Consider the following 12,443-nt stretch of genomic DNA (forward strand, 5'->3'; position numbering starts at 1 on the left):
AAGTCAGAAACAAACTTTGCGAAAGAGCGAAAAGTTCCGTATCGAGTTCGCCCCCCTCCCCCTCTCCGCCAGGGGTCCGTCCGCAAGCAAGCGGTCTAACTTTGTTCTACCAACACCCATGTCCGATTCTCTGCTATTTGACTTTTCTGTGAGCTAATCATCACAACAAATAAGCGCAAACAGTACGGTATTGTCATATGGTAGTATTTCTATAATATATTCAAGTTAAATGGTGTGAAGAAGCAAAGAAAAGAAGATTTATTCTCTGCGTGTGTGCAGCCTTGGGTCTGCTCCAGCCATCAGTGATGGGTCAAAATGGCCGCCCAAGACGCCAGACCATCGGCCGACAGAACTCCAGTTTACCTTTCCCCAGTCCCGAGAGACCCAAACAAACCCTACAGCTTGATTGAGAAAATCGGATCTGGAGTGTGTCCGCGGCAGATCCACATTTAGGACGTTTGTTGGGAGGGGGGAGGAAGGTAGAAAGATCATCGCTTGTTTACTTTTAGGTCAACCCCCGGCTTGTGTTTGTATAGGTCGATGTGAAGCACCAAGAATTTTTGGGTTGCCAGAGAAAAACAGATAAAGTTTCAATTATTCTCGGGGGCCAGAATAAACAAGTGTATTTCCCCTAAACCAGGAATGCTCGAGCGGTCCCGTAGACAAAAGAGGGACGGGATATCCTGGCAAATGGGGCACGGGCCCGCCTGGAAAATGTCTGGTATGGGTCCTGAAGCTCTGTTAGTCTGGGTTTCAGGACATCGTACGGGCTCTAAGAGTCAACTGGACAACATCAAAGCTGTTGTCTCTATCTGTATCTCAATCAGCCTTTGAGGAGGCTATACATATGTAGCTTTGAAGTCAAAATACCCAGTAGATCTATGTGTGAGGGATTAAAAATGTGTTAGATAACAGTGTCAAAGATTTCCATAATTTCTGTTTTTCCTATGGTATGCCAGTGGAACCAAGGGAAAACAGCCCCTAAAAAGACCTGTGTTATGTCAACAGTTATGGTGGAGCCTCCCCCTCCACCCAGGTAGTGGAATATCACGGCCTTTTTAGGACAGTTCCTGTCAAAGGGTTGGGCAGCATAATGATAACGGTCCACTGTTATCCAAGCACTGTTAGCCCCAGGCATGACCTGAGCTAAAAGTGGAACAACCCCCCACTGGAGCATTTGTCTGACTGACAATTGAGGTGGAATCCAGCCTAACAAAGGCGACTAAATCCCGTGTCATACAGGGAAAGCATTGCGCAAGGTTGTTGGGGGTCCGACAGGTCGGGGTGTCGCGGGAAAGACACCCTCATTTTGACCCAAGATAAACATGTGGACAAATATCAAACAGTTGTGAAGTTTTCTTGGAATACCCCATACTGATTGAACTGGTAAGGGCATGAATTATTTAACATGTGTATTGGTCATGGCAAAAAATGCTGTATTCAAATACACACCTACCCTTTTCCTGAAGGTTTGCCTGCAATTTTAGAAATGCATGATGTAATAATATCAGAATTCCTTGGCAAGGGTCACATCAACCTAAAGATATTTTAAACATAAGCTGAATGACTGCATGCATATTCTTACAATTAAAAGTTCAGACGCAAAATTGAGAACAAAAATTGTTTAGATAGCGACAGTGATGACTTGGTCAGTAATTACGCGTAAGAATTGATATGTTGATTCGACTGTCTGGACATTTGAGTTATATTTGTTTTGAATGTTTCTATTAGTAGAAACTTGTAGATGCAACAGGACCCAGCTATTTGGAGGCACCTCTGCCAGACTTTGCCCAAGCTAACCCCACCTCAGGGTGGGGAGCAGACTAAACCAATTTTGCTAATTGCTACCTCTTGACATAAGTTTCTAATTCAGGGGTGGAGATAGTACTGAGCACAACCATGTGGAGAGGTGCGGTAGGATGTGTTCAACTAGGCCAAATGGACATGGAGGTGGGGAGGGGGGAAAGCAGCGAAACTTTGGGTACCGGCATTGGCCCGGTTGGGACAGCAGGAATGTCTGTCGTTTCAGCTGATTGCCTCTCTGTCATGCAAAGTCCACAGCGATTACTTCTGATGGAAAGGAAGACTGGACCTTCTTGAAGATAATGACATTTGCATAGCCGTGGGCATGGACATGATAAGGCCAGGGACAGGTGTCACCCACATATGTTGTACCAATTAGAGCCATGCAAATTGATTAGGTTTAATGGAGGAGAGGATCATATATTTCCAATTTCAGTGGTTTAACTCATTGAAAACTGTCACATAATCTTATGATAGCATATTCTGATTTAGCAAAAATCTGAGAGTGAAGAAACCAGTGCTTTGATTTCCTCTGGCCGGCTTGTACATCACCACACACACATGAAGCCCCTGTGGGACAGAGGATATGCGCATGTGAAGAGATAATGTAAAGAGCTGAAGAGCCCATTGGCGTGATTATAGTTATCACAATAGTGTCTGTGTAGAGGTGAGGTAATACACAGCCTGGGGCTATAGAGCTATTCTCACCGCTTTGTGTATTGATGACACCAACAATGATGAAACTGATACAGAGATTTCTATCTCATGTAATCTTGTCTACGTGCTGTTATTCAGATTAATATTTTTACAGTTGTAGATAGATTTGTTCTTGTATGGATTTAAGGTGAGGAGCCAATTAAAATGCTGAAAAACTGTTATCATAAATGATGACAAATCATGAAGCAATGGTTCTAACGCCATATAGACATATAGTGTGTATTGTGACGCCAAAACAGTCAATGGAAAACAAGATCTATTACAGTTTCTTCTAATCATCAGCATCTTTTCTTGGCCACATGACTCAGTTGCACTTTTGACTCGCAGAGGTGGTCTTCAGATTAATTTTGTTTTCCAAAGGGGAGGGGTAGAACAAATCTTCCTTTTCCTGTTCCTCAGACAATAAATATGTGCAAACTTTCCTCAAAATCACCTCAGATATGTGCTGATACCACTTCCCTCTAGTGACAGCCATACCTGGGAAAGTTGACATGCTGTCTTGTCACGAGGGTTCCAATAGGTGTGAACCATGTGTGAGGGCTGCTCTTTGTGGTAGGCGTTGTTTGACTTGGCCCATGGCAGCTAAACTTTTTACAACTTTGTCCTAATGGAAAAGGGAAATAGTCATTAGTTGTTGTTGCATTGAGCAGCACTAGCTTGTAGTTGTAAGAAGCCAAGGTGTTAGAATTATTTTGATATTCGATATTCAAGAAGACTGTAATTGATGTGTTATTTTATTTATAATATATAATGAAAAACAAAGCAGTAAAACTGTACATCTGTCTGTATTTCCTATTACTAGTATCAGCTGTTAAACAAAAAATACTGTATATTCATGTACTGTAGAGCTGATGGTGGTTACTTCTGACTGGTAACTATCATGATTAATTGAGTAAGGATCATTTCATCCTCTAATGTATGGTATCAGTTTACTAGAGCTTGAAGGGCTTGTGCTGCTATTGTGTAACAGTAGGTTAGGATGGGGTGCACTTTTGTGGTTAGATCAGGGATTACATTACAACAGGAGATAAAAGTTCAAACTATTAATGATAGTTGTCCTGCAATGATGGCTTTCGTGCGCTTTTCGTCGTAGATCCTACCGTAGATCACCTTACGTTTTGCACAAAAAGCAGCGGAAGCCAGAGAGAATGCTCGGTTGGGTCTGAATCACAGGAAAAGGAAACAGGAGTTGCGGTGAGGCCTGACATCGAATCTGTTGATCAAAACAGAAGTAGCCTGGAATCCCGACCTATTTATAGCTGCCGGGTCTCTTCTCTCCCTCCGCAAAATACTATTTTGCGGAGGGAGAGAAGAGACCCGGCAGCTATAAATAGGTCGGGATTCCAGGCTAAACAGAAGTGGAAATCTGACCTCTTCTAATTAAGTGGTCTTCCATTGTCACAGAAGCTTAGGTGGGCTCCTGTCTTTTCCTTGAGAGAAGAAGCTGTAGGAAGTGTGGTGTCCCGACTCTGTGGACAGAGGAGTTATTCCAAATATCAACACATAGGTGCATATCAGGACATATTTGGTCACAGCATTAGCCTGTGTTTATAAGATCTTTCACGGTATTGTTTGTGGGATTATCCCTTCCAATCTCCCATGTCTATGCCGTCTAAAAGTATTTCACGCCAGATGATCATTACGTATTTTGCCAATCAGGGCCTGAAGTTTGCTCTCCTTGATTGCCTCTGTTGTTTTTTGGATGACTTTTGTATGGAGCCCTCATGGGAAATTGTTTTCCAATGAATACTTTTTATCAAGACAAGACAAACTAATCGCTTCATTACAACATATGCATGAATCAAGTTTGTTGGATTATTGTACAAAAATATAGTTGAGAAAGTCTGTTACATAATTATGTACAACTCAAGTTTATATACTAGTAGTCATAACGATATTGATATAGACTTTGCCACTATTGTATTTTGACAGAGCATTCAGTAAAAGATGGGTTTAGAGTACATTAGACATAACGTTAATTGCATTATGTTTGTTATTGACATCACTGATTTATTGTCTAAATGATTGATTTTTATTTTCTTGAGCTTCCATGGTCTTTATGTTGTGTTGTTAGGGAAACAAGGTATTTATTTACTTATTTATTTACTCTTACCATCAGACTTGCTATGTTGTACCTACAGAGCTTTGAGCTACTGAGTCATTTGACAAATTTTGTCTGGACATACATGTATTTGTTCCCCTGGCATGGTCTAGGTACATATCACTTTACAGTGTTCCTGATAAGACATTTTCATGTCTCCCCACGTCTACTCTACCTTATCCCTCTACAAGTGGCGGTTTCCTTCAGGCATTATTGTCTATTGTTCTCACAGAACAGACAGTTGTGCGGCCAGTAGACCCTGGCATTTCCGTATGAACTTATTTTGGCTCAGGGCTGTCCTTTGTGTGGGTGTGGGGGTCCTCACGGTGTACTTTAAAGGAGGGGTACGCACATACCAAGAGGGAAGTGTGGTTATGCTACAGGAATTTGTACATTGTTTGTGGCAGACATCAAGGTTGGTGAAGCCCTGTGGGTTGGTGGAACGCCAAGTGGAAACAGAAGTTAAAGCGATCAGTCCGGATGAAGGGAATCCAAGTGTTTCCCTCTTGATGTTCTTAAACACTTCTACAGGTTTCCAACATTCCGAGGATCTACCATTGTGGTTAGATGCTATTTTTACCCGATGATACTCTTCCTTCTCTCAGTCACTCAAGACTAAAGAAGGAGCTATATTTTGATGAGACATGTCTCAGCATTGGCCTAGAACCCTATTGACTTTTTCCAGTTCCCCAAATAAAGAAAAGGGACGTCAGGCCATGAAGAATTTGGGTGGTGTTTGCTGCGGAGGTGAAGTGTGGGTGAGACCAGTATGTCGGCAGAGGGCCAGACTGGCTTCATCAATGTTTTCATCACCAAAGACACCCCTGTCTGTATCAGTGTAGGGAACAGTGCCTTCCAGAAGTCTATAGTACAAACTTGAAAGGGATCTGAGGATTATGGCACTACCATATTTCATGCGGACACTAGACAGATACTAGGGTGTGTTGACAGGGTAAAAATACTAAAATAATGGATGCCTGAGAGGAGGTGGGGTGAAATGCCTAACTACTGCCAATGATATGATTCATGTCAGCACTTGATAATGAAAGAGGCCTGGGTGTTTTAAAATCCATTGACGTCTTTCTTTTGAGTCCCAGCAGACTGACTTGTGCAGTTGTGGTTAGATAAGTGCTGTGGCCTGCTGGGATGGCTGCCAACTGCAATGTAACATGCAGAAGTCACATGGAACAAGACAATACATAACGTAAAATTGAAGGAAAGATGTTTTGTTATAATGCAGGACTGAAATCTGGTCCGGCATAGAAGTTGTCATGTAGATCTTTATGAAGTTTATGCCCAGTATCAGTTGAGATGAAATGATATAGACATTTAGCATTTTTATTGTTAAAACTGAACCAAAATTTTGTATTACATGTGTATAATTACAAGGCTTCAAAAGTTTCTCTTCCAAAGTTAGACCATTACATCCATGCCAAGACAACAGGAACACTCCGTTACAAGTAGCACATCCTGATGAGTACATGGAGTGTCATGGCTATGTCACTTTTTGCTCCATGTTGTTAGTCAGCTGTTGACCTGAAGGTTTAGGGTTCTACTCCCAATGAGTAGTGCTAAAACAGGCAGCCGGTTATTTTGCTAACAGTACATATCATGTCGGAATGTCCTCCCCCTAAGCGGAGATCTGACAGTCCTGGGGGTTTCTCTTCAAGGTCGGCCCTTCCAGGGGGTCCTTCCAAGGTCGTGCTGTCCAGGGGGTTCCTGCTTGTGGGGTGGCCAGACGTCCTCCAGGATGTGGTGAAAAATCGGCCACAAATCTTCAGTCTCAGACAACTTAGGGACTGACCATTACATCAGGGTACTAGAGAGTGAAGATGTAGTAGATGGGATATATAGAAACATTCTTTGGTTTAATTGCAGTCAATAAGCTGCATCATAGAAAAAAAAAAAATCATAGTGGTTCATTTGCCCCAACCGCTAAGGTGGGGGGAAGAAATTACATTCCTGTGTGAAATCCCACTTTTTCCCTCAGAGCATTAATGGTTGACCCCCAGAAGGTCATGTTTGTGGGAGCAACACATTACTAGGGAGGTGTCTGGTCAACCCACAGCCTGGAACAAGGCCAAATCTCCAGCAATGTTAAACTGGGCCCTTTTTCTTCCATCTTGAAAACAAACGTTCCAAGTAGCTCTCTTTATAAACATATCGTATATCTCTATGGTTTAAGTGCTGGAGATTTGTGGGTTAGTCTGTTTGGATTTGCACCAGTGAATGTAGTTTAAATGTACAGGCATTAGAATTCCCCGGTGCTTGCTGTATTTGTGCTAATATTAGTTCCATTAGACTTAAACTTATAGAATATCATTAAAGAAATTAAAGAAAATTTGTTGAAAATTCTCCATTGCTAATTTCTCCCCACAGAGTGATCCATGTTCTAAGTCTACTATGGCCTGTTGGATTTGTCCACGCAGCAAAGAGTCAGTGGACAGGGTTTATTTTAAGGCTGCTGACCCATGTGGAAAGGGGTCACCAAGTTATTAGAAGCCCTGCTATGCAATTAGAGTGTTAGAGATAAGATAAGCAAGGTGAGGTTGCAAATCTGCCAATGGAAGAATGTTTAACATGCAGCCGGCACACTGAAGATGAGAAAGGCTTATCAGGACTTAGAAATGAATAAATATCTTTCACAGTCAATATAAAGTTTATAAGACATAAGTCTGGGCAAGGCATCAAACATCTCAAGACACATCATGAACTTTTTAAAACTAAGATGGGATTATAAGTAATCTAGAAAGGGCAGCAAGTACAGACGTTTACATTTCAAGTCTTCCTTTCTCCATCTTTAGACCTTTGTTAACATTTCCATCCAGATCATCTTAAGAGATTGGTCAGCCCTTTTGGTTTATTTATTTCTAGTCTATGATAATATCAGAAGTAAGAAGGTAACCTTGTCACAGAAGCCGTTAGATGCTATCAAAGAAAAGTAGCCAGCTCATGTATACAGCAGACATTGTCCAAAGCCACTTGTCCAAGAGCCTGTAGGCTTTCCATTAGGATCAATACTACATTGAAGTGTGCTTATATTAGATTAAACCCTGAAGCTGTGCAAACATATGATACTTATCAAATTTTGCTAATTGGCTTTAGACAAACCCCCATTATATGTTAGATGCTCAACATGTGGCCTTGGTAGTGAGATGAAGCACCCTGGGATAGCTATTAACCTTTGACCTGGAAGGGAGAAGCCGCAGGATCAGCTGAGCTAGTTTACAGCCAAAACCAGCTGAGAAAGCAATTCGTAAGGGGAGTTATCGGTCTGGTATTGCACACATAACATATCTGGTATGGATAGGTCTGGGTCTACCCAAGGGAGGATTTGCAGACCACTTAAAAGGTCAAAGACAGCAATGTTGGGCAGGAATATTTGAGTGGAAAACTCTATATCACAGTATACTTTCTTATATCTGAACATGTGCAAATGGTTCTGAGTATGAAAATGTACTGGCTCAGAACATCATAATGGAATCTAGATCAGAAATTGTAGTCTTATTTTCTGATTCATGTCAGATGTTTAGAAAGTACATTGAACTTTTCATACTTAGTAACTTACTTCAGAACAAGACACCGTTCATAGTCCTGAAAAGACATTCCCAGAAACCAGTAGGAACCAGAAGAAAAGTCAGAAACATCAAAGACGCCTGAGACGTTTGCATTGTTCTGTCTGTAAGGATAGCCAGGATTTCCATTCTTTTGATAAAAGGAAGGCGAACAGATAAGACATGGGAGATTGGCCATGAGTGACTTATTACAGACCTTCTTATCTTCTGACTAAGCCCACATTCCACCTGCACCACACAGCAGCAAGGGAAACACCATTAAAACACTGACTGAAAGATATCTCCCTCTGTTTGTACAAGGAAAGAACCCAGGAGGTTTTGTTCTGAGGGTTGGATTACTTGGTTATGTCTCTCCTGGAAACTGGAGCATCCCGACAATTGACATGTTGAGAGCATGCCAGGAGAATCCCAACCATTTGGTCTAATTCAATCATACATGTTGCCAAGATTGAACGATGTAGATCTGATACAAACTATTACATTAGGAAGAGTAAAAGCGGTTTTTGAAAGGTTCAAAAGCTTGTGTGAATACTGAGTAGACTCGAGCTTATACCTGTAACTTAAAAAGAATGTGAGTGAAGGAGACAGGAAGTTGAATGGATATCAAGGGAAACGAACATGTCAGTAAGTTGGAAAGGACAGGTTAAAGTGCCTGGCCCTACTAGAACACATTTATTGGAACCTTCTTAACCTGATCAACCCTGACTAAGTGAGTTAGGTTGGGATGTACAGGAAATAGCTCCATTTTGAGTGACTGAAAAGTGGCATTAGAGTTGGGGGAGAATCTGAGAGGCCCAAGAGAGGTCGTGATTGGCAGCCAGGAGGTATTTTGAAGGAATAAAGGTAACCTATTGTCAAGAAACGGATAGCAAAGACTTGTGATAGGGTAAGACCAATAACATGATGTTGTGTAAGACCAAAATCTTGTGGTTGTGTAAAACCAAGAACTTGGGATTGTGTAAGACCAAGAACTTGGGGTTGTGTAAGACATGTTACACCCCCCACCCCCCCATGGTACACAACTTGTCTTCAGTTGATAAAATTTCTATGAAGTTTTAACATACACCTATACAATGTTATGTTTCTGCAAGCTGTTTAGAGTGGCTGAAGTGTTTTTGTCTTGTTGAAGGGTATGAAAGGGTTTGTGCCTGACACCTGTAGAAACTAAGAAAGAGCATTCAGGACAAGAATACTCAATACATGTACGCAGTCATTTTGTGCCTTGGTAAGTGAGATAGTGCTAAGTATTAGTGTTACCTATGCATCTGGTTCACTGATATATCAGTGATATTGACAAGTTATAAAGAAGAAATCAGGAAACAGTTGTTTTACCTCAACCCCCTTCACAAGAAATCCCAAAATATTTGGTTACGTTCTCCACAAACAAGCAGAGCTGTGAGTGGGCAGCTTTTGTTGAAGGAAGGTCACAGATACACCTGAAGATGTTTTACAAACAGGACAATACCACCTGGGCACACAGACAGGTGTAGTGTTTACATGAAGGTCAACTAAGGTATAGAGGTAAATGAAAAAAGGTTTTCACTCACTTTGTGCATCATGATATCAACTTTTAAACCTGATACTTTATAGAATGCTGGATCATTCTCAGCAAGAGCAAGATGTTTGAAATCATTCTACCAGCATTATAAATATCTGCTCATTGCTTTCAGAATAGTTAACATACATGTAGCATGCAGTTGGCCCTACCCACGTTATTAGATTGTGAGAAATGGGTAATGTCATGCCTCGTAACAAACAGTACATAATGAAAACCTGGCCAGTAACATTGACTGTTGTCAGTGTTGACAGATAAGTGCACTCTGGCCAGAAGTGTTGAACTTGCAAGTGTTCAGAGGTGGGTGTGAAGTGGAATTCTTTACAACTGAGATATGAGCAGTCCTGTACCTACCAGCTGTTATGTTGGGTATGTTCCAAATTCTCCACAGGTCATCTCTAGGAGGGAATTTTGGTGGAGTTGTTTCTTTCTGCCTATAACAAAGAGGGTAAACCAAGTCAGATATGCATTTATCACCATTGTTTAGGAATAAATTTCAATGAGGTTTGTATTATTGGTACAGGGGACAAGTAGTGTACATTTTTGAAAATAGATTAAAAGTTTCAGACTAGTTCAGTATTCATAACAATTTAAATACAGTACCGGTATACCCATTTTACTCTCCTGAAAAGTTTTCCAGAAAGGTGTCTTTCAAGTAAATGACCTTCATATCTATTGAACAATTGGGAATTCTTTTCTGCAGAACTCTGCTCACAATATTGAATTCTTGCTGGAAGTCGTCCAAGTTGTCCAACACATTTTATTGCCTTCATAGCATACCAGCCCCCCACTGTGGCCCAATGGTATTAGTATTGACAGGAATGGCCATAAAACCATGATTGATGTTACCATTGAAGTTATCTTGTTGAGATTTTGCATTTGAATTCTTCTCAGCAGTCATTGTTTTACAAAACCCCAGATAAATGGAACTGAAAATTACAATGGAATGTTCACAACAAGAGACCACTGTGTAAAAGGAGTCTCAAACTGGTGACATTGTTCATGGTTGTGGAACACCAAGGCTTCAGCAGTAGGTGTGTATATCATGGGGACTAACAAGCTTTCTGTTGTCAGTAAGACACTAAGAATTGGACTACATGTACATATTGGGGAATGGTGATGGCCTATTCGTTATGCATAAGAATGTGAGAAATATCAGCAGGATCTAGGAGGAATGGGAGTTTGTAACTCCCAGAACTTCGTCTGAGTTTGATGTTAGGAAAGCTATTAAATATATAGAGTCATTCTTTAGAAGAAGATGTTATAAGAAACACCTAGAGAACACAGTGATAACTTCCGTCAACTTGAATACTTCCTTTACCACCCTTTGTTGAAAATTTGTGTCATCTATAGAATTCCAAACATGATTGTTTGATGGGTAAAAACTATAGTGAGCTTTTGTGTGAGACTGTCATTTGTGTTCTACTTGTAGAAAAGTCAGAGCACCTACTAAAGGCTAACCATGATCCTTGACAGGAATGGTCTGCCAGACCACCCATGAAGCGTTTTAATTTCATTGTCCAGCTCTCAGCCACATTGTAATGGAAGAACCACAAGGAGCCTGCCTACTAACAACCTCTCATTCTGGTTTAAAAATGTAGGGACAGTACATTGTACAAGTGGGACTGATTTACCATCTCTGCAAGTACCACTAACTTGATTTTCTGCACATGAACTGAACTGCACTACACTTTAGGGAAAACCTATTAGGGGAAACCGTTATCTTTGCTCCTTGCGCATCCTTGTTTTACAACATGGAGTAGGAGCAGTGCAAATGAATATGTGTTGAAAGGGCCGACTGTTTACACAGCCCTTCCCCCATGGTAATTTGCACACTAGTCAGGTCTGTAATTTGCTCACAAGTCATTTGCCTGTATCGCTAAAGGTTAGAGTTAAACAATCTGGATGTTTGTACTGTGTTTGGGCTTGACGTTTAGCTTTTAGCTTAAAAACTAAACAAATTGTTTAGCGGTATAGGTCAGTCCCCGCGTCAATATTTGGTATGACCCGTGTGATTACTTTTTTCCAGTGGGCAAATATTGTAAGTGGTCCGTGTAATCTAAAACTTTGATTGCAGTTTTAGGGACAGGGGGAGGGGGGGCAGCTATATTGTTGGTAATGTCTTTCCTGATTTCTATATTGTTGAAAATAAATTGTGATTAGATGTGTTGCCTGTGAGATACATTTTTATGTCTTCATAACAAACAGTTTTATGTAGGATTGCTGTCAGCAAATTTGTTATCTAGTAAAAACAGTGTTTCAGACTGTTGCAGAGTCTGTTATTTCTCTATCGTGTAGTTTTTCTCCACAATGAGTTTCCTGGACTGACAGCTGTTTCCTCTACCCTGTGGAGTGGAAGGTAAAAGTGGACAGGTATCCGTGAGAAGGAGCACATTACCCTGTAGGTGCCATGGTCGGCAATCCTAGAATGTCTTTACTGGCGCTTCTCTGTCTAGAAGTGTAAAGATGACATATACATTGACCGATTGCAAACGAAGTTAGCAGTCAAAATAGAGCCTTGTCTGACACTCTAAATCATGGGCTCTATGCATGATAATCTTGATGAAACTGCCTGTGGAAGGAATTTTGGGCTGTCTATATCTGTATATCTGGCCTTCAGCATAACACACCAGCTAAATGCTCACGTAGAACACTCTGTAATATTGGGTGGGAGGGGAGCTGTTGTATGGTC

General features: G+C 41.1%; 2 protein-coding genes across 10 annotated transcripts in view; one reads left to right on the forward strand and one right to left on the reverse strand.

The window, feature by feature from the left end:
• LOC136441447 (uncharacterized) overlaps window positions 1-12,443 on the reverse strand; it is a 49,395-nt gene that overhangs the window by 3,343 nt on the left and 33,609 nt on the right. For 2 of the 5 annotated variants that reach the window (XR_010756894.1, XM_066437725.1), the window contains exon 3: window positions 10,106-10,185. Coding sequence is in view for 4 of the 5 variants with exons in the window: in XM_066437725.1 (XP_066293822.1) it covers window positions 10,106-10,185 (80 nt within the window). In the remaining variant the exon portion in view is untranslated. Of the gene's footprint in view, window positions 1-2,953; window positions 3,125-3,635; window positions 3,734-3,891; window positions 3,990-10,105; window positions 10,186-12,443 lie in introns of all 5 variants that reach the window. The other 3 variants (XM_066437722.1, XM_066437724.1, XM_066437723.1) reach the window with 3 other exon arrangements.
• The window catches only part of LOC136441442 (laminin subunit gamma-1-like), a 63,602-nt gene that overhangs the window by 1,161 nt on the left and 49,998 nt on the right, over window positions 1-12,443 (forward strand). The window lies entirely within an intron of this gene.

This window comes from Branchiostoma lanceolatum, chromosome 9 (genome assembly GCF_035083965.1).
Source record: "Branchiostoma lanceolatum isolate klBraLanc5 chromosome 9, klBraLanc5.hap2, whole genome shotgun sequence".
Lineage (NCBI taxonomy): Eukaryota > Metazoa > Chordata > Leptocardii > Amphioxiformes > Branchiostomatidae > Branchiostoma > Branchiostoma lanceolatum.